Raw genomic sequence first — 22,177 nt, forward strand, 5'->3', positions numbered from 1 at the left:
TGAGAGGTTTACTTGACAACAACGAGTTTTTTTAACAGCAAGTTCATGAGTTTTTCTAGAGTATCATATAAGCCACATCATGTCATAGCTTTGTACCAAGGTCAAGTAAGTGTGTGTGTGTGCGTGTGTGTGTTAGAGACTCACTGTGCCCACCTGTGAGCCCCCGTTTTGAGGGGACAAGGGGCAGTGAGAGGTAGGAGGGTTGGGAAAGAGAGACCCAGGCTTACATCATAGGCAACCAGCACATGGGTTGGGAAATAGGGGGGCCCTGTGCCTTGCTAGAAGCGTCAACAGTCCCATGGACTGGCTGCACAGGGCACCCTTTTATAGGGGCCTGTAGCAGGGCCAGTCAGCCCAACCAGGGCCACTGACCAGGCCGACCCTGGTTGAATTTCTAGAACAGTCTGGTCGGCCACCAGTCAAGGGACCGACCCTGCTGGTCGGCCAATCCAGAGGGCCTGGGCAGTGCCTATAAAAGGCCCACTCCTTCCTTCAATCCAGCATCCAGTGCAGGATAGAAAGCCTCCTTCATAGGTTGTGCTGTGCACTCAGAGTTGGTCCAGTCTGACAGAGAGAGTTCCATCAGTTCTCCTCAGCACTTGGCTGAGTTTTGTATTGCTCCCCTGGAGCCAGTTTTTTGCCCACCATCCGGTGGATGAATATATTCTCTCTCTCCGTTTAAGTTATCTCTGAGTGAGTGTTTATTGCATCTGTGATCAGTTATCTGAGTTGAGTGTCAAGAAGAGTGGGAGAGATCTTGGCTGGAGGTTTGAGTGATTCATTCCCTCCTATTTTTCAACATGGTATCAGAGCCATAGGCTCTCAACTCTTCCTCATCAAAGAACTCTTTGAAGGAAGGAGTCCCTTGACAGTAAGGCGACTCTGTTTTCAGCTCAGGCTAGCACAGAAGGTCAGTACATTTATTTCTGTTTTAGTTATTCAGTTTTGCTATTCACTGAGACGGATCAGCGTTCAGAAGCCTCTACATCCATTGCTCGTCCTTCCTCCTTCTCCAGCCATCTTCCTTCTTCATTTATCCCCAATTTCGATGAAGCTGGAAAGCTCGATGGAACGAACTATCCAATCTAGAAAGTCACGATCCGAAGCCATCTGTTGGCACGGAGGTTATGGAAGATTGTGAATGGGACCGAAGAGAAGTTGGAGGACCTTGTGGACAAAAGAGGTGAAGTTTTAGTTGAAGCAGATGTGGATGAACTCTGTGCATGGGAGGAGAGGGATGCTCAAGCCTTAGCAATGCTTATAGGCACGACAGCAGATGCTATGATTCCTCATATCCAGTTGGCAGAGACGTCTTCAGAGGCATGGGCCATACTGAAGGAGTGTATGAAACCGATAATACAGCTCGTATCATTACACTTTAGCATCAGCTTTATAATCTTGATATGAATGAGGGTGATAGTGTGCATGATCATCTGACAAAGGTGAAAGTTGTGCAGGACCAGCTCGCAGCGGTTGGTCAAAAGGTGGACACGAATCAATTGGCGCTGCTCACACCACAAATTGCCACGGAGTTTCAAAAGTTTTGTGACTACGGTCATTACGGGTCAACGGACTAAGCCAATCACCTTTGAGGAGCTTGGTCCACTCCTGCTTCAGGAGGAGGCTCGAGAGAAACTCTTTACGCAAACCGACAAGAAGGCATTAGTTGCCAAAGACAAGCCTGGAAAAGGCAAGCCAAAGGATTCCAAGAAATCAGAGGACACTGAACGCAAGAAGAAAATGAAGTGCTTTTACTGTGAAAAGCTTGGCCACTCTGCCAAAGAAAGAAGAAGGCGGATCAAAAGCGGAAGAGAGAAGCCAAGAACAAAGAAGAGCCTAAGAATGATTCTGCCAATGTGATGACTGGACAGTTATTTTTACTCAGTGAACATTGTTCAGCATATGCAGTCAGTGAAGGTAAAGAGGGTTGATGTGTTGACAGCAGTGCTTCCAAGCACATGTCCAATAGAAGGACTTGGTTCAAAACCATGGAAAGTACACACCCGGATTCCAAAGTTTCTGTCGGGGATAGCCGGACATGTCCTGTGAAGGGCATCGGTAGCATTCCTTTCATTACAACGGTGGGTGAAGAGAAGGATATCTCTGGAGTACTTTATGTACCCAACCTTTGCAAGAATTTACTGTCTGTAAGTCAGATGGACAAAAACAACATGGCAGTTCTCTTTCAAGATGGCAAGGTCACCGTAACATCCAAAGGCAATGGGCAGCTAGTGGCTCAAGGCATTGAAGAGAATGGACTGTACCGTCTCAGTGCAATGTTGGTTCATGAAGACAATGGAAAGTCCAAACTTTGGCATGAGTGCTTCGGTCATGTCAGCTATGGAATCTTGGCTGAAATGTCAAAGTCAAAGATGGTGGATGGACTTCCACCAATTACAGGGAAGGATGATGTCTGTAGGGCTTGTCTAGAAGGCAAGCAGCACAGGGATAAGTTCCCACAAGAGGCCTCGTTTCGGGCCAGCAAACCACTTGAGTTGGTTCACGCCGACATTTGTGGTCCAATGTCTATAGCATCGTGGGCAGGATCCAGGTACTCACTTCTCTTTGTGGATGATTTCAGTAGAATAACCTGGGTATATTGGTTGGCTAAAAAGTCTCAGGCTTTCGAGAAATTCAAAGACTGGAAGGCCAGAGTTGAAAAGGAGACAGGGGAGGATGTCAAGACATTCCACACAGATAGGAGGGGAGAATTCACCTCAAGTGAGTTCAACACATTTTGTCGCAAGCATGGGATCAAGTGACAACTCACCACGGCACATACTTCTCAGCAAAACGGGGTAGCCGAGAGGAAGCATAGAACCACCACAATGCTCCGAGGGAGGAATCTTTATAAAGCCTATTGGAGTGAAGCTATCAATACAACTGTACACATTCTCAACTGGACCAAGACAAAGCCGTCAAAGACAAGACTCCATATGAGGCATTTTATGGTAAGAAGCCTTCTATCACTCATCTTCGCATTTTTGGTTCAAACGCATGGGTGCATGTGCACAAGGAAGATAGGACCGAGCTTGATTCCCAAAGCAGAAAATGTATCTTTGTTGTGTGTGTGTGCGCACATGTGCATGCCTATGTTGCACAATATATCTATGATGTGTTGCATCAAGATTTTCATCAAAGTCGTATGAGCTAGGATAAGCCAGTACCGGCCTTCACTTATAAGATTGCCTTGCCATCTATTGTATCTCCCATTAGAAAATACTTAGATAGCACAGTCATCATCTTTTTTTTCAGGATAAGCCTATTATTCCTTCTATTTCTATAGAAGTTGAAAATGTGAATATGGGTGCAAAGTATTTTGAGCTTAGATGGGAAGTATTTGCAGGAGCATGCTATAGATATCATAAATTTGGACACATTCTGCCAAGTGTCCACTATTATTGCATCAGCCTCCTCCACTATCAATGTCACAATTAGATATGTCTACTATGAATAAAGTGGCAAATGAAATGCAAAATGCAAAAGGAAAGGGAAAAATTAGTGCTCTACTTCTTTCAGGGCTACCGCCTTAACAACACATAATGGCAAATATACTACAAAAGTGAAGGGAAAGGGAAAGGTACAGTTAGATGCAAGGTACCATCCTAAAAAGCAAGTTTCGGCCTCTACATGATCTCAAATATCAAGGGCTTGGGATGAAAGCAAAATTGCATCAGAATCTTCTGCAGTGTCCCATGATGTTGCCATTCGTGAGGCATCAGTTCTCCATGATTGAGCAATAAAACCAATTGTGCCACGACGATCTCAAGAAAATCATCCCCCCTGCAACAACCTGCCTTAGCGGGTGATACACAAAGCAATGTCAACAATTGGATCCAAGCATTGGCAACTATTGACAACTGCCATTCACTAGATCCCATCTTCTCGCAAATTGATGCTAAGGTCATGCAGGTAAATCCTCCACTCACACATGAAGAACCAATCGATCTAGAGGTGCCATTCTTTATGGTTGACCTTGACTAGAATGGTGAACCTGAACAAGCTATCCATGATAATGACTCAGATTTTCCTTGGGACCTTGAAATAGAGGCTGAAAATGCTCAATTTGAAGACCATGTCTTTGACAATGATTTTGCCATTCTCCATGCCCTAATGGTGGTCGAACTTCCCAAAGTTGAAACTATAAAGTTGAATAATAGCAGAAGATCCCACAAGAAAGCTGGAGGATATCGCCACCACAAAGCCAAGGCCGAACACTTCAATGAGTTCAAATGAGTCCAAACTAGGATTGTCGAGTTGTATCTTACCAAGCCAACTCCCCCAAAATCTGAGCCACCTCCTCTTACCAAGCCAGCTCCCTTGATGGACTTGAAGGAGTATGCACAGCAAATGAGCCCTTACTTGTGGGAATACTTTGCCAATGGAAAAGTTACCCCACAATTCCCAACGTAAGAAGTTTCAAATGTTTAAGCCACATGTGCAGATGGAGCTTGATAATGAGGCTTCAGAAAAAGGAAGTCCACAAGAGCCTCAAAATTTGGTTAATGATACTATGCTACCTAATGCCCATAGCCCATGTCAGGCTAGTTCAACACCAGCAGAGGCTGATCTTCAAGAAGTGCCCGAGTACTTCAAGAACTACACAAGTGGTAGTGTCCCCATAGCAATCCCAAGGCCAGTAAGAGAATTTGAAGTGCAAGAAACCAATAATATTGGAGAGACTCCAATCTATGAGGGGTCGGTGAAAACTCGCACAATAACCTCACCCTTGAAGGGGAGGAAGAAAAATAGGTATTCATTGGGAAACAACTTACACAAGAAGATGAAACAAAGCTCAAAGCACTCCTAATGGAATACCGAGATTGCCTAGCATGGTCATACAAGGAAATGAATGGAATTTAACGAGAAGTGGTAGTACACACAATACCTATCAGGGAAGGTGACCACCCTAAGGTATGTGGACCTTATCGAACAAATCCAAAATAGTGCACCATCGTCTATGACAAACTAGAAAAACTCTTAGATGCCAAATTCATCTATGAGATAGAGCACACTATTTGGGTTTCACCCATCGTCATCATGCCTAAAGGCAACAAGAAGCTAAGAATATTCGTTAACTTAAAGAATGTGAATGCCGCCATAATCAGGGATCACTATCCCCTACCCTTAACAGAAACAGAGCTGGAAAAGGTGGCTAGACCAGAGATATACAGCTTCTTGGATGGCTTTAGTGGCTATAACCAAGTGCAAATTGCTCCTACTGACCAATCAAAAACAACATTTGCTACAAAATGGGGTATAATTGCCTATAGAGTTATGCCATTTGGCCTTTGTAATGCCCCGACCACGAGGGTCATGTTCACCACTTTCAAGTCATTTCTAAAGAAGTTCCTGTAGGTGTTCTTGGATGATTTGTGCATCCACTTGAACAAAAAAGACCACTTAAAATGTCTTGAAGCAGTTCTAATCAAATGCAGGAAGTATGGCATCTCCCTAAATCCAACAAAATGCCAGTTCATGGTCACCCATAGAGTTGTTTTGGGGGACATTGTTTCTCAACATGGGATTGCAACTGACATGGACAATATCAAAATCATGGAATTGCCTCCTCCTACAAATTCTAAAGGTGTACAAGTCTTTACAGGACATGCCAGCTATTATAGAAGATTTATCTTGCAGTATGCCATGATAGCCAGACCACTTTACAAATTATTAGTGGAATTCTTATGGACAGAAGAGTGTGACCAAGCCTTTGAGATTTTAAAGTGGTGCCTAATCACAATACCCATCCTTATCTATCCCAATTGGGATATTGATTTTCATGTTCATGCTGATGGTTCCAAGTATGTAATTGGGAGTGTGCTTGGCCAACTTGGTGAACATAAGAAAGACTACCTATTCTACTTTGCCAGTCATCGACAACTCAATGATGCGGAGATCAACTATACCAGCACGGAAAGAGAAGCCCTAGCAATGGTGTATAGTGTTAAGAAATTTTGACACAATCTATTGGCAAATGATTTTGTCTTGTACACCGACCATCAAGCATTGCTTTATCATTTGAACTGTCCATGTACAACAGGAAGAATAACCAGATGGCTTCTCTTGCTGCAAGAATTCAACTTCAAAATAGTGGTCGGCAAAGGTCCCCAACACTACATTGCCGATCACACGTCTTGTGTTAAGTCGGGAGAAGAAGCCACTGGAGTAGAAGATGACTTGCTAGATGCCACACTATTTCAAATAGATGTTGTTCCAGAATGGTGTGCAGATATCATTGGGTACTTAATGGCATAGACCACCCCCTTGCAGGCTACTAGCGGCCAACACTTTGGGCAGATGCCTATGAATATGTCAAAAGCTGTGATGTATGCCAATGGACTACTAAACCACAACACAAGGACTTCAACCCCCTAACAACAGTCATTGCACAAAAACCATTTGAAAAATGGGGGATTGATTTTGTGGGTCCTATCCATCCATGTGGCCACTAATTACTTTACCAAATGGGTTGAAGCTAAAGTAGTCAGAAAGGCAGATGCCAGAAGCACATCAATGTTCTTATACGAGAATGTGATCACCCAATTCGAATGCCCCATTGAAATTGTGTCAGATAGAGGCACGCATTTTGTCAATGAGGTTATCCAATAACTCTTGTTGTCTGGCTTTATGGTAATCCATAGAAAAAGCACTTCCTACTACCCCCAAGGGAATGGACAGGCCGAATCCACCAATAAAATATTATGTATTATCCTCACCAAGGTAGTAGAACCACAGTGTTCTGATTGGGCAGAGAAACTAAATGCAGCCTTATGGGCATACCAAACTGCACTTAAGGTTAGTACAGGGAATACACCTTTTCAATTAGTGTACGGCCTGGAAGCTGTGGTTCCACTAGAAATTGTAATACCAAGCCTACGCATAGCAGTATAGGAATGCATGGGAGATCATGCATCCCTGAAAGAAAGACTCTATCAATTAGAGAAGCATACAGAGACCACATTAGTCGCCTACCATGCCATGATAATAGAAAAACGCAAAAGAAAGGCATGGTTTGACAGAAACCTTAAAGCCAAAGACATCAAGGAAGGTGACCTAGTCTTACTATACAATGCCAAAGTCCACAAGGGCAAACTCAAGTATCTAGGTCAAGGACCTTATCGAGTAAGAAAAATGAATCCCATTGGAGCTGTACTACTAGAAACATTGGATGGAGTCCAATTCAACATAGCCATAAACGGGAGCCGACTGAAGCGCTACTATATCAACATGCAAGCCATCCTCGACAATAATGAAGATTTGGGAACCCCAAGTCTTCAATAGTTAGCACTAGATTGCTACATGTGCACTCACTAGCATATGCACATTTTTGCACATATAGTTAGCACTAGATTGTTACACGTGCATTCACTAGCATATGCACGTTTTTGGACAAATAGTTTGCACTAGATTGTTACATGCACACTCACTGGCATATGCATGTTTTTGCAAATATAGGTAGACCTAATCAATTTCCACCTAGGGATGATTAAGTCTTAGTTGCCCTATGAAATCCCACAAATAAGCATATAGTTAGTCCCTACCTAGTCGATAGGTCATGTGCACTCACACGATTTCGCATAGGCACATAATAAATTGCATCAATAATAGTGTCACACACCCTCATTCCATACTCTCAAAGCATGCAATGAGTTCACAAGTAGACAAGAAGCTATGCCAAATCTGAAGTTAATTCAATAAAAGAGTCTGCAGCCTTAGCAACAAGACCCCCGCCAAACATCACAGCCATCTCCTCATGCACAAATATCACACTTGCATACAAAGTGATCTATAATTTCAATGATCTGGGTGCAATCCCATCCAACATGAATGCAAGATAGCAAGAAATGCTAGCCTCAGCAACAACGAGACCCCCAATAAACCTCTTCCCAAGAAGATTTAACGACAGAGTCTGCAGCCTTAGCAACGAGATCACCTCCAAAATTTACAACTGTCTACCTCTCCTCAAGTGGATATAAGCCTCCTGACTACATACCAAAAATTTTATAAGTTTATGGCTGGAGCGATTGGCATGCCACAAGTTCAACATCCCATGCTCCGAAATAAAAATAAGCCATAACCCAAGTATGGGTAATAAAATGGATCCGTGAGTATGTTGTCTCTATGCCAACATGGACTTAGGTAGCACAGAATGTGTGTAGAGTAGCGGCAAAGCTCCGCTTGTACTTGCATAAGGCTAGGAATAACCTCTCTTAGGAATCCAATATGCATGTTCTACATGCAAGTTCTACATACGATTCCTACATGCAAGTTCTACATGTGATTCCTACATGCATGTTCTGCATGCAAGTCCTACATGCAACTTGCAACTCCTACATGCAACTTCTAGATGCAAGTTCTACATGTAGAGAGAGAATGTCTTACAATTCCTACATGCAAAGAGAGAAGCTCTCCAACTTGTATAGATACCCCATAATGGAATGAAGCCCACACTCTTTGGGGCATTGTTTTGAGTTCTACTTTGGTATTCCAAGTAATTGTCTCCAAGTGTCCATGCTTCCTTGCACTCCACGTCCAAAAGCATGTCCTAATATTGCAACTCCTCCTCCCCTCTCCTCCAACCTTGCAACCCATCCTCTCCCTCTCCTCCTCCCTTCTCCTCCTCCTCCTCCTCCCTCTTCTCCCTCCTCCTCCTCCCTTTTCCACCCTCTCCTCCCTCCTCCTTCTCCCTTCTCCTCCCTCCTCCTCCTCCTCCTCCCTTCTCCACCCTCTCCTCCTCCCTTCTCCTCCCTCCTCCTCCTCCCTTCTCCTCCCTCTCCTCCTCCCTCCTACTCCTCCCTTCTCCACCCTCCTCTCCTCTCTCCACCCTCTCCTCCACCCTTCTGCTCTTACACCTTCTCCCTCTCCGACTCCTATGCTCCCCTTAAACCCTTAGTCCCTCAACCCTTAACCTCCATGATCTACGAGGGAGACGAGTTCTCCACCATGTACTCTACCCTGAACTTGGATCCTCTTTTTAAACCTTGAACCTCTTCTAAACCTTGGAATCTCCTTCTAAACCTTGGAACCTCCTTCTAAACCCTGAACCTCTCTCTAACCCTTAAACTCTTCCGAAAGCCTTTAACTCCCAATGAAGGCGAAAGCCTTCATCACACCAATCATGATGATGCATGTTCCTTTCACACATGCATGCACTATGTTTGCTTACCACACTTAAGCTTATGTCTCTCACCGGAATATGACCCAAGGTCCTAAGCTACACTTATACTACAAACGACGACACGATATATTTGTAGGTGACAAAAAGCCTCGGAACCCTACATATACTGAGAATACCCTGCTCTTCCTATGGAAGCCGTGGGAAAGAGACAACAATTAAGAATACTATTTTTCAGGCATCAGAATCTGCAAAATGCGGTGCAACATATGGACTAACCGGCTCATTGTTTCCCCCCTACAAATTGCTATTTCTTCTTGGCATCCACAAATATCTTGTCAAAGCTACTTGCTTGCTAGCATGTTTCAAACTACACTATATGGCTGTTCAGACTTTATTTTCTCTTATCCTTCAACTATGCAAACTTACATTTCAAAAATACTGCATCGGGATTCATGATGCTAGGACGAGTGCCTATTACTGGTTCCTATAGTGGTTACTACATTTCTACTTGAGTTGCAAGATTAGGTCGTTGAGGACTTAGAGGTGGAATCATTGTTGTTATTGTTCATTTTTTATCGTTGTTAATATTATTATTGATTTTGTTGTTGTTGATTTTGAGATTGTTGATCTTGTTTATTTGTTGTTATTTTTGTTGTTGATTTGCGAGTGAAATTACCTATAGATTCTGTTGTGGTTGTGGACTTACAGGTGGGGTTACTTGTAGTTATTGGTCTTCTTTCTAGAGATTTGGGATTTGTTTCTGAAGCTAGTGCCAGACATGCTTCATCCCCATTAGATGAGGCCAATAGTACTTTTTCAACATCCTCCTATTATGACAAGTTAGGTGGTAATTCCATTGATGTGGATCTCATGGTTTGGAGAGGGTCTAACTATAAATGGCAATTGGCCCTCCATCTAACCTTGGAGTGACCATTTGTACTACTCCATTGACATTTTGAGTCATTGTCTGTATTTCTACATGCACGTGTATTAGTTCATCAAAGTGAATTTTAACATCTACTATGAGTACTTGAGGGCTTATTGCTATCAGAGTTGTATTTGCTTAATTTGGGCTTGATGCCTTGTGTAATAGGAGTTAAAACCATACACATCGTATTCGTTTGGCATACAAGCAGAGGTATTAAATTATCCATACCAACATAACTTCTCTATATTGGCTCCAAACAGATCAAATCCAAAATGGCATTAGTTTCCAAGTCCATATTTGTTGCTTACCATCGTTCCAAAACTCTAAACTAGGGCGATTGTTACCATTTGACTCAAAAACTGACTCCTATTCAATAGCACCACTGCAAATAGATTGCCAATTGAAATTATGTGCATCCTTCCTGAATGGAAACTTTTCCTCTTTGATGGAATCTCTTTGTCTAGACTTTACTAGATTGCCCACATGGAGAGATGAGATACCGCTTCATTGCTATACATGATTCATCACATCCATTTACCCTAATCATTGGCCTTTTGAATCATCATCCAATGATTAGAATTGATTAGGTACTTGAACTCGTAGGATCACCAACTATTAACTGGCTACAAGACTTATTAAAAATCTAAGCAAAAGATCTCAACATTAATAGAAAATGTGTCTATCCAAAATGTTTCAGACTTGTAATTACATAATCATTTGCTACTGGAATAGTAGTACACTGCCATAATGCAATGAAAGTGCAATACAAAAATAAATTTAGAGATCATAATGCCATTTTGAAAAAGCATTATATTAGATTGATTATAAAATATGCACAAAACTCCTACATGCTTGTTATAGATTCAGAATGATGAGAACTCAAAAGACTCATTCATACAAAAAATCCAAAAGACATTCGACATTGGTGACTTTTTATCTCAAATACTTATAAGTACTCTCTATTCGTAAGATAATTTCGTTCGTATTTACTAGGGAATATTCTAGTGCCACAAGGTCAACTAGTTGAAGAGTATTCTTCATGGTCTCCCATACTTAAAGTTTAAAACCCTTGATAATAGATCCTCTATTCATCCATCTATCATCTTGACTCTCAACCATATTGAAACCCATAAGCAGTATGACACACCTAGAATGTCCACACATTGTGTATGTGCTTCATGCAAATTGTTTCTCTATATACATGTCACTATTGGTGGACAATGTCCATTAAGATAGAGGGAAGAAAGAAGAAGGATGTGGTGCAGTGAGTTTGGATAGCACGTGCTTAATGCATAGAAGCAGGTGCAAAAGAATGCCGAACATAAAGGGAGCTGCAAGTCTCCAAAACAGATCAAGGTGTCAAATGCTGAGACATGGTCAGGAGGATTTTTTTTTCTAATCAAACACTTTGTAGACTCTTCTGGTGTTGACCCATGCCATTGTTACAGGTCTCTGCAGCTTTTGATGGTCTGATCAATGTGGTTCTATATGCAAACTAAGATTTCAATAGCATAGAGCCTTGCCTATTTATTTAAGGCTCTACGCTCTCCACATACTTGGCTTGTCTGCATGACCACATTGGAAGTAATGGAAACCTATAATAGAAGGTGAGGTCACCATTGGAAGAGTCTATGAGACCTTCAATTAGAAAAGTTGAACAGCTCAATGTTCTCTTACCAAATGTTAGCAATATCATTGTTCATGAAGAGAAGGACGATGAGTTGAGGATGGACAAATTATTGCAACAGATCAAGCATGAAGTGTGACACAATAAGGAGTTTGAGGGATGTACCGATTAGGGATGCCATCGTGTTTAGGAGATGTATGCAATAAAGTTGAAGATGGAAAGATATTTTATTGGATCCACATACATCTATATATGGTAGTGTGCTTTAGTGCAAGTGTCACCCAAGCATCTAGAGGGTGATGATTAGTTGTGATGGTGATCAAATCTTAGTTTGTGGGGTTATGGGAAGCCCTAAAAACCATTCTTGGTTATGAGATGTATTTCTTCTTAGATTAATCACGCGTGCGCGCACACACGCACATGCACAAGCATGATAGATTAGAGTTTGATCCCACAATGTTTGATTTTAACACTTGTAATGCTTTTCACATCAAGTTTCATCTCTTTCTCACGTGCGTGCGTGTGCGCACACGCGCATACACACACATACACACACTTTTTAGGTGGGCAGCATTATGCCATGAAATCAAAAGCTGGCTTCTTGTTGAGCCATGTGTCCCCTTGTGCTTTTGCCACGTGGCATCCTAAACTTCATGGGATTTTTCTGTATTTAGTTTAAGAAAGCACCACAAAAAGCCTAAAAGCTTATGAAAAGCCATCTTATAAGAGTTCAAGATTGTAAGCTCACATGGCCAAAATCGTTTGCCAAGTATACACATGGCTTCGGTTTGCATGAATCTGTCACCAATGTCGAGCCTTGTACAAGCAAATTGTTGGATTTCTTTATTCGATTCTGGTTCTTGTCCTTGAGAATGGCTAGGATCTCCAGCGTTTGCAAAAGACAATTCTAGGTAAGAACCTAGAAATCCAAATTAAGATAGGATAGGATGTCATGTGCTCTTATTTCTTACTTCATAGTACCGCTCAAACTCTAGTATTGAAAATTAATCTATTAGTATGCAATCTTCAAATAGGTGTGAGAAGTGAACCTTGATCCTTGTACTTGTTTTCTTTTCATTTGGGGTTTAAAATGCATCGAGTTGATGCCCACGGTTTGCTAGGGGTTGTACTTTCACCTAAGAAATCAATTGACTTTCTCGATAGCTTCCTGATTAGTGCCTGGATATGTTCCAAGATAGCTTCTTGATTAGAGCTTGGATATGTTCCGAGTGCACATAGGACGTAATGACATGAGTGACTAGCTTGTGAGAATTTCGACACTTTGCAAACCACCGTGTCCCTGTCAAGGCTGACCAGCAAACCGGGTTTTCTGCCAGCTCCTGCTCGAGCGCGCGCGCGAGGGGGCAACTTGGTTCTCCCTCGAGAGCCTGGACCCGTGAATTCAGCCAAGGTTTTTGCAAACTGCCACCTTCGCATGAAACGAGCGTTGATAGTGCGAGTTAGTTTTCTGAGGTCGAAATTTCGGAAATCCGAAGTTTGCCAAAGGGAAGAGGGGAGCACAAGTGGAGGGCCACGTGGATGACACGTCATGGATGGGAGCAAAAATATAAAGAGGTTATTTGAAAGTGGCACGTCAATAAGGCATGTGGGAAATAAAGGGGAGCGATGTATTCTGGTTTCCATGTTTTGTCAAGAAACCCTAAGGCACTCTCTTGCCAGAGCTCAAATCTGTGTGTGTACAAATCGCCATCGCCATCGCCATCGCCATCGCCATCGCCTGAGGACGATTTCCCCTGTTTTTTGATCTCCATCCCAAGCTCCCTTGCCCTCCTCACCATGCTTCCTCCCACCTTTCGCTCTCTTCGACCTTCAACCGTCCTCCTCCATTGCTTGGCCTCTTCTTCATCTCCAGTTCCATCTTTCTTCTTGAGATCCCGAACACGCAATGACGAACTCGTTTGTGTGACCGCAGTGCACTCTGCTGCTCCATGGGAGCATTGTTGAGGAGGATCGCCGTCTCGGTTCTTGTTCGCAGGAGTAGTAGCATGCAAGGGGATGTTTGTGTTGGTGCAATTGCGGATTGATTGACATAGAGGAAGGTGAACGGCACTTGCGGTTTTCCCGCAGAGGGGTTGTGCGGGAGTACTTGGAAACACACCGATTTGAAGAAAGAGTCAGAACGCATAAGGAAGATATCTTGGCCTCCGACAGCAATCAGCTTTCCGTCGTGGACATTGGATTTGTGGACAACAACTATCTAATGGCCGTCGCGAAACAGGAGGTTGTTGAAATTTTCTTATAGGTTGTAATCCGACCGCGGAGTTGTGGCCAATTTTAAAAAAAAATTCCCGTTTACTCACTTTGGGTCTCTTGGATTTCAGATGGAAAGTCATTTGGTGGTGAAGAATATGCTACCCGTTGCCAAAACCTTCATTTGGTTGGAAACCGCTGAAGGTTTTCAAGAAGAGGTAGAACAAGAGGTGGCGATGTTATGCCCTCTAATATGCCGAGAGGCATTGCAGAAGGGCAAAGGAACTTCTAGAAAATTGGCAATCGTTCTTCCTCCACAAGTCAGCGCAAACGTTTTGAGGCTGATTTTGGACTACTGCAGGTTCCATCAAGTTCCTGGGAGGTCCAACAAGGTTGGGACAAACAACTTCAGAATGTTGTGTATTCGACCCTTGCTCTATGCCATTCGCTTTGTTTAAATTTTAAGGCTTGTTCTATGCTGCAGGAACGAAAACTATATGATGAGAGATTTATAAGGCTTGATACAAAAAAGTTATGTGAATTAACTTCTGCAGCCGATAGCCTTCAAATGAAGCCCCTGGTTGATTTGACAAGCAGAGCCTTAGCTCGAATGATAGAGGGGAAAACTCCCGAGGAAATTCGTGAAACATTTCATCTACCGGATGATCTCACGGAGGTACATTGGAATCTCTTGAGGCGATTTAATCGGTTTTGTTTTGTTCACATCCAAGGTATTAATTCCAGGAATTCAATTTCAGGAAGAGAAACTGGAACCTTTGAAGAATACAACGGATGATCCACGTATTCGTTTGCTTAATCGTCTTTATGCAAGAAAGCGGAAGGAATTACAAGAAAAGGAAAAGCTAAAGGTGCAAGGGCGATATAGAACTTACAAATGCTTCTAAAGCTGTTGTTCATGTGAGTTTTAGATTTTTCAATGGTGAGAGTGGCCTTGAGAAAACGAGTTTTGGGTGTGTAGAATATGGACCGAGACGAAGGTTTGCGGGACGAACGCTCTTTAGAAGACTTGCTGTCTTTTATTAATGGTGTTGGAGGTAAGCTAGTAGAGATTTGCTTGGCTTATTTGTTAAGCTTTTAAACGTATTTTTGAGGTGTCCTCGAAAGTGTTACTGTCTTGACATCTTTTCACAAATTGGGTATATCCAAGTGGTATCCTCGTAATATATGATGCAATCCGCCTCATATATATTGGTATCCTTTGTAGTTCATAACAACGGTAAGAAGTCCCTATTTAGTATTTACTTAGGAATCTGGCATAAGTCATTGTGAGCCATGACTCCTATTCATGCCATGGCATAAGTCATCGTGAGCCATGAAAGATCTCAAAGGAGCCTATTTTCTTCATCATGGCTGAGTCTGCCCTTCACCTCCAGAGTGCCGACAAAAACTCAGAACAAAAACTTTGTATAAATGGATGCTCAAGTATGTGTGGGTGTGTGGTTTTGTTGTAGTTGTGTTTTAAATTACTAGATGCTTTCACGTTGGATTATATCCAATGGGCATTGGCATACAATAATAGGTAAGTAGGGCTACATTGATACTAAGAGTATATTTGGCCTTGCAAAGGGATGGAAAGTTGGGATTTTTGGGGCTAATTGGGTCAAATGTTTTGTTTTGTGTATATTTGGTCAACAATGACTTTTTTGAATTGAGGTTAGTGTTAAGTAGGGCTAATTGGGTCAAATGTCTTGTTTTGTGTATGTTTGGTCAACAATGACTTTTTTGAATTGAGGTTAGTGTTAAGTATTGTGTTGCCTTTCTTTAGTACGACATCAACTATTCTTCTTTTCATTAAAGCAAGGCTGTTGGCCAACTTAGCCTAGGGCTAGGGGTGGCATCTCGTATCTCTAGGCGTATAAGTGTCTACACCCACTAAGTAGGGCAGAGAAACCACTTCTATTTGAAAAGTGCCTCCTGTGAGAGCCTAGCCACGAGCATTGATATTGCCATACTTACCGTACGGCAATGGTGGGTGAGACCATATGTTTACATTGCTCCATACATCACAGTGGAAGCACCATAGTGGAAGCACCATAGGGGCATGAACTAGGCCTTGGCCAACAAAGCTTAGTTGACTACTAAAGCTCGACATGTTATGAGAGTTTGACAAGCTCCAATACAATAGCTCATGTCACACATTGGATGTATATGTTATAGTGTAGTACCCTACGTAGCATGCAGTTTCGCTATGGGGAATCCATGTGAAGCCAAAAGTCTCCCCAAAGTAAAACCTATTGAATTACGCCAGTCAAGTGTACCCCAAACTGCCACAAACATTGCCACTGTCACCTGCAAACTTGACTCCAAAAGCATCTCATCCTCCTAAATTGGGAGACACATTCCTACCGATTGCCTGATGCCTCAGCAACAAAGAGGAATAGAAACCCGCGTTGGACCGATCATGAGAGAGAAAAGGGCTCTCCCTCCTATGTGGTTGGCAATGAGCATCTGGTTGGAGCTGCTTGCATAAAAGGCTAGGAACATCTAATCGATCAAGGCCTTGGAATCTTTTTTGTGTGGAGGGTTTAGAAACTGCTCTTCCTAGTCCGGTACCTTTGGCACAAGCTCCTCCCATGTAGGGGTGCAGAGTCTGCTACTGGTGATCAAAGAGTAATAGAAAGCTGAGTACTAAGAGGAGAGATGAATCAGCAAGGTATTGGCCATGTCCTCTGATGATTTTCTTGCCAGCTTGAAGAGCCTCCTAGTGAAGGGAGCTTGTTGATATGCTTCCACATCATTGAAGATTTTGAAGGATCCAGCACAGCATCTGCACTTCCAAGGACACTCTCTTCATGGGTGATACTTGGTTATACAGAGAGGCCAAATGCTCCTTTGGCCAGCGTCAATGTGTTTTTTGTGATTGATCACTTAGGGTGTGCACTTGAGGATAATGAAAGAGCGTACATGGGCATTGACACGATACCTTTAAGTGTGCTAGGGTTTTCTGCTCCTCCGGGACTGTCAAGGTAAGATCCTCCTTCAAATCGGGCCTTGGAACTCCAACTAAAATGAAATCAGTCAAGTCAGGATACCATAATTGTTTCTATCCTACTCATGGTCCATGGGGAACATAGGAAGGATGGGGAGCTTCATAGGCTTCTGCCATCTCAGGGGTGAACTTGCTCTTGTGAAGGGAGTGTGGTGGGACGAAGAAGAGACTGCTGTTACTTGCAAGGTGGCTGTCCTGCAGTGACACCTCCTTCTGGCTGCTTCTCCACATCCCGTACAGCCCTCTTCCTGCTCTGATCAGCAGCAGACCCATGCACTTCAAACTACCTTGTGCTCTGATACCAGGTCACGTTATGCAGCAGAATAGATGCAAGGAGAGAGAGAGCAGAAAATGCGAGGAGAATGCAATAGAAATGTGCTGGAACTTCTGCTTTATTCACTGGAGGAAACCCGATTAGTTGGTGTATACAACAGTGGGGAATCGCCCCTATTTATAGGCTGTGGGGGAGCACCTTTAGTCTGCTGACTGGACAGGCCGACTGGCCGGACCACTGGTTGGCTGGACTGACCCAGCTGGTCGGCTGATCGGTTGATCTGACCCCAGCCAGTCCTTGCGTATCTAGTTTATATCCAGCCCCTAACTCCAGGCCCTGGCAAAGCCCCCCAACTACTATCGGAGAACCAGGGAGAAGAAGAAACCTCACTCCCTACTGTACAGACAGGAGATAAACAGAATTCTAACAACTGCTCTAGTTGAAAGAAACTGGAGTTGCTTGCTACAGCCAACTCCTACGCAACATAATAAATGACATCTCGAGATCTCACAATGAAAACTTCAAATGCCAACTCCCTCTATCTCTGAGTACAGAATCTAGTCAAATCTGTATCATCACCTTCCGCTGAGGTAAGGCACCAAACTCAGATGCTGTTTGCTGCTCTTCTTGCTGTAGACCTCTCCTAGATCTCCGTGCGCCTCCAAACAGACTTAGTGGTTTCTCTAAGGAGTCTCCTGCTGATCCTTCTGTGCAGCACTTCATGTAGATCTGCCTCTTTGTGTGCTTGGGGAGAAATGATTGAACTTATGATCTGCTCTTGGATGGGGGCTTTTCCCTAGGTCTAGATTTGGCTGGTACAAGCTCCCAAATTTGGAACTCGTTCCTTTGGATCTATAACTAACTTGCGGATCCCTTGGGCCTAGAGGGTGCTCTTCGGATCTCTTGGATCCAGTTGGCTCCTCGGATCTTCACTGGTACCATGTCCTTGTGCTCTCCTCATATGGGCTCCTACAGTGGGACAATGGACCATAGTTACCAGGGAACGGGAACGTTCGGAATTTTGGGTGTCGGAATGAGAATGTTCCGGAAAGGGGGAACGGGAACCGGAACGCCACGTCATACACGACACATCATCATATGGCTTAATGTTAGAAAATGAAAGAAACTAACATTTTATAGCTTTAAACTTTATATACAAGCTCTAAAATACCCATTTAAAACTTTCAAAGAGCCTTTTTTTTTTGTTGGACATTCCGGGGCCGTTTTGGTTCCAGCTTGCTATTTGGAACGGCGTTCCAGACGTTCCGGATGTCAAAACGCCGGTCCCTGGTAACTATGCAATGGACCTCATATTCCAACATGAACGTCGTCGGATCCTTATGATCAACCCCCCTCCCCCCCTTCATATGGCCTAATCCCCAACATAATACCAATCCAACGTCTGTAGGAGGCCATCATGTCTACATTGCTCAAAGGAGAAAGTGAGGCTGCTTCCCTCGCAAACCCAATCTGAGAGTCCATGTTCAGCAGGCAATATATGAGTTGACACCAAATGAGGCCTTGTGTTATTGCAAGCGAGAGCTAAGTGTTCAAGATCCCAACTTGGAGATTGCCCAGTCCTAGACCCATCAAATTGCTCGCCCTTGAATGAGATCTTGATCTAGACCCATTATTGGGAGAAGGCGTCCACCCACCGCAGGTATTCATCAGTGTGAACATATGCTTTGAGTGCCGACAAGGTTGCCAATGAGGGCACATTGGAGTTGGCATTTGAGTATCAAATCTTGTAACCTTTGATGCACATGATTGTGAAGCATGTGCTTTTTTTAACTCACTATTGTCTAGCTTATGGGGGTGGCTAGGAAATGAGGGTTGAGTTAGAGGTGTGAACCAGGTCTTCCTGGAACTCAAGGCCTGCTCAAAGCCGTCCAATTAAGTAACTTTCAAGGTGACCAGCTCTAGACCCTCTTTGTAGACCTTTAGATGCACCAATCAGAATAGTCAAGAGTCTCTTAATTTAAAAAAAAAAACCCCTTTATGAATGTATTTCTTTTGAAAACATGATTTAAAAATATCCTTCTGTGGCACACATGCAAGAATCTTTTATATAGGCTTGATCCTTTGTCCCACATAATTGCAGATGTTCATGGATAAGTTCATTTCATATCAGCCCTTCGCGTCCTCTTTCTTCCAAAGATACAAATTAGAATATGGAGACTGTTGATGGTGCTATGTAGACTGCACCTGCATTTTAAAAAATAGCATTTGTGTTTATGTTTGCAGATTGCAAAGCTGGCAAGGGGGGTAAATGCAAAAAGAAACGTAATAGACGGAAGAAAGAAATCATTAAGGGTCAGATTCCTGAGAATACCTCGGGTCGTAAGATAAATATGGTGAGTGCAGATCTCACCTGTTAATGGTCTTTGTGGTGTTTGGATAATTATGTGGTGGAATGTCCTGTTTTGTGCTTCCATAGTGGCTAGCTATAGTCTAACGTGTATGGTTATGTGCTATTATTTACTGTGAGCAGTTGAACTGCGAAAATGTTGATTCTAGAGAAGTCCAACCTCATACACGGATGTGTCTGTCTTCAAAGATGGACCTTCAGAGGTCAGATTCTACCTTTGATGATGAAGGTTTTGCTTTTGAAACGGAATTCGACGTAGATGATGGCCTAGACCCTTTGATGAAGGAGGAGCTTGACAGGTTGGCGCAAACTTTTCCTTGATTCTTTGCTTCACGGGATTTCTATATATGTTCATGATATGTATCCTACACAAATATAAGATACAACTTGAGAGTGTTTGTGAACAGGGAAGTTGAAGACTTTGCGAGACGGCTGAATTCAGATTGGCCAGAACGAAAACAAATGCAAGAATATCTAGCTGCTAGCAGTCAGGAACAAAGGCAATTAGGTTCTATGTCACTCAGAGTAGCTTCAATATCACTTGTTGATTCTTGGGGTGGAGGAAAAACTAGCAGATTAAGGAGCCAGGTAAAGCTGGGTTTCACATGTTCAAAGAAAACAGATGCCATTTCCTCATAGTAGGTCAGGCAATTTCTTCTCGCTAATGTTACATCTTTTGGTTCCATTTTTGCCCCCCACTCACCCCGCCTTGTTTACTCTCTTATCAATGTCATGCATAAATCAGAGATATGATAATGGTTTTGCAGTTGGAAAAGAGCAGAGCAGTTATTTAATTCATTATGTCAAAGGTCATTGTTTCTTTTCAAGCCCAGCAAGAGGAGCATCATTTGCAGAGAATATTCCTTGCGATATTGCAGCAGAACATTATTCTTGCGGTAGGTCTCTGTTTAAGCCTTTTACAAAGCTGGTTTGAAAAAGGGAGCAAGGCTGCATATTTAATGCTTTTGTTTACTAATGCTGCATTGCCTATGCTACTGGATATATGTTCTGCCTTCAACCATGGTTTTGTGTTCTGAATGGCATGTGAGTGTTTTTGGTACTCTGTAGCTGGGTTCTCAGAGTCTATACTGGTCTTTATAAAGGAACAAGGCTGCATATTGCCCAGTAATGCTAGATTGTATGGTTGTGTCTATATTTCGTGTGCTCAATTGTAATTGTGTACTCGATCAACATGCATGCAGCTTTTTGGCACTTTACAAAGCTATACTGGCGTTTTTCAAACTGCAGGAATTTGTACTGGAAATCTTACAGCCTGCACATTTCTTTGCTTGAGTAAAATTCCTCTTGTGATTCTGATGCTGGTGCTCTTCGGACAATCTCGGTAGAGCCTATCCAGTTCTGTACCATTAGAGCCATGGTCTCATCATTTTGTAAAAGACAAGCCAAATCAATTTTTAATTTATTGGAACTTAAGTGCACCTAGTTTTTGACAATATTGGTTGGCCATTCTAGCCAAGGTCTTTTGTAGTGTTGAGTTAAAATAATTGTACATGGTGCAAGACAACCTGGGCAGAGTGTACAGAATTGAAGGACTAGAAAGCCCATCATCTGACACTGCACTGCGAAGTTTTTGCGAAATGCTTGTGCTTTTTCATTTTTCCCACTCCCAGCAAGCTCTGTAGATGTCCTCCATGCCTGCCTCCAGGGCTTTGATTTTTGTGTATTATGTTATGTCTGACAAGCTTTATTACTTTTTCTCTTCTTTGTATCTTTTGCAGTTGAATTGGATAAGCATGCTTCTGGAGTTTTGTTTGATTAATATGCCTAGCTATCTTTTTCACAAGATAGGTAGCCGGGAAGAGATTAAAATGAAATGCTTTGCTTCCGTGGAACCATGTGTGGGTCCACTGTGAGGCTGAGCTCCATTATAAAGAAATGAGAGGCTCTGCTTGTTTGGAACCATACATGGGGCCAAGCTGTGAAGCTCACATGTAGTGGAAGTCATGTTTTAAAAGGATTAATAGCTAGTTGCTTTTAAGGCTATCTCAGATGGGAGCTCGATTTTAAGGTTTTAGGAAGCGTAAGTTGAGTGGTATAAGAGGAAGATTAGGACACATGATAGCATGGAAGATTTAGAAGGTCGCTGTCAGTGTGGAGCTCAAGCCCAATGACACTGTGGATTCCTTAGGGAGTGCAGATGTGGTAAAAAATTGAAGAGTGAGAGGTTAAGGGATTGACTATGATTTGTTGTTAAACCTCTAAATTTGACGATACGTGGCCTGATATATATGGTACTGCCTCAATATGCATTGATGTGGCCTCAATATCTCTAGGGTTTCATGTTTTATGACTTAACAATATTTGTAAATTTTTTGGTCAAACAATTCCGAAAAGGAGATGTTCTTACCTTGCTACTTGCTACATGAACTGGCTTCCCTAAAGTTGATACCAAGCATGAACGTGGCTCTAAATCAACTCTTGCTTATTTACATGCTAACAGCTATAACCTGTATGGATCAACAAAGCACAAGAAAATGAACTTGTGAACAATTAGTTGAAAGGAGATCTTATTCTTGCAACATAGCAATAAGCAACGAGTAGTAGATGATGAACCACTTATGAATAGCATTTCAATGTGGAGATTGCTTAGGTTTCAAACAATCAAATAAGGGAGGCT

General features: G+C 42.7%; 1 protein-coding gene across 4 annotated transcripts; it reads left to right on the forward strand.

The window, feature by feature from the left end:
• The first annotated feature begins 13,303 nt into the window (after window positions 1–13,303).
• LOC147883966 (SKP1-like protein 21) lies at window positions 13,304–21,568 on the forward strand. 4 transcript variants are annotated; one of them, XM_087398518.1, is made up of 10 exons: window positions 13,304–13,918; window positions 14,019–14,279; window positions 14,372–14,563; window positions 14,646–14,756; window positions 14,867–14,942; window positions 19,416–19,525; window positions 19,663–19,838; window positions 19,947–20,127; window positions 20,307–20,435; window positions 20,742–21,568. In XM_087398518.1, the coding sequence occupies exons 1-9, from the start codon at window positions 13,898–13,900 to the stop codon at window positions 20,331–20,333; spliced, it is 1,155 nt and encodes a 384-aa protein (XP_087254644.1). In that variant the 5' UTR covers window positions 13,304–13,897; the 3' UTR covers window positions 20,334–20,435; window positions 20,742–21,568. The 4 variants fall into 4 exon arrangements, with proteins under 4 accessions (XP_087254644.1, XP_087254643.1, XP_087254642.1 ...); XM_087398517.1 differs by having other exon boundaries at window positions 20,788–21,568; XM_087398516.1 differs by lacking the exon at window positions 20,742–21,568 and having other exon boundaries at window positions 19,947–20,181; window positions 20,307–20,430.
• Window positions 21,569–22,177: the final 609 nt, after the last annotated feature.

The sequence above is a fragment of the Dipteris shenzhenensis genome, chromosome 27 (genome assembly GCF_047967505.1).
Source record: "Dipteris shenzhenensis isolate YYH24624 ecotype China chromosome 27, Dip_SZ_1.0, whole genome shotgun sequence".
Lineage (NCBI taxonomy): Eukaryota > Viridiplantae > Streptophyta > Polypodiopsida > Gleicheniales > Dipteridaceae > Dipteris > Dipteris shenzhenensis.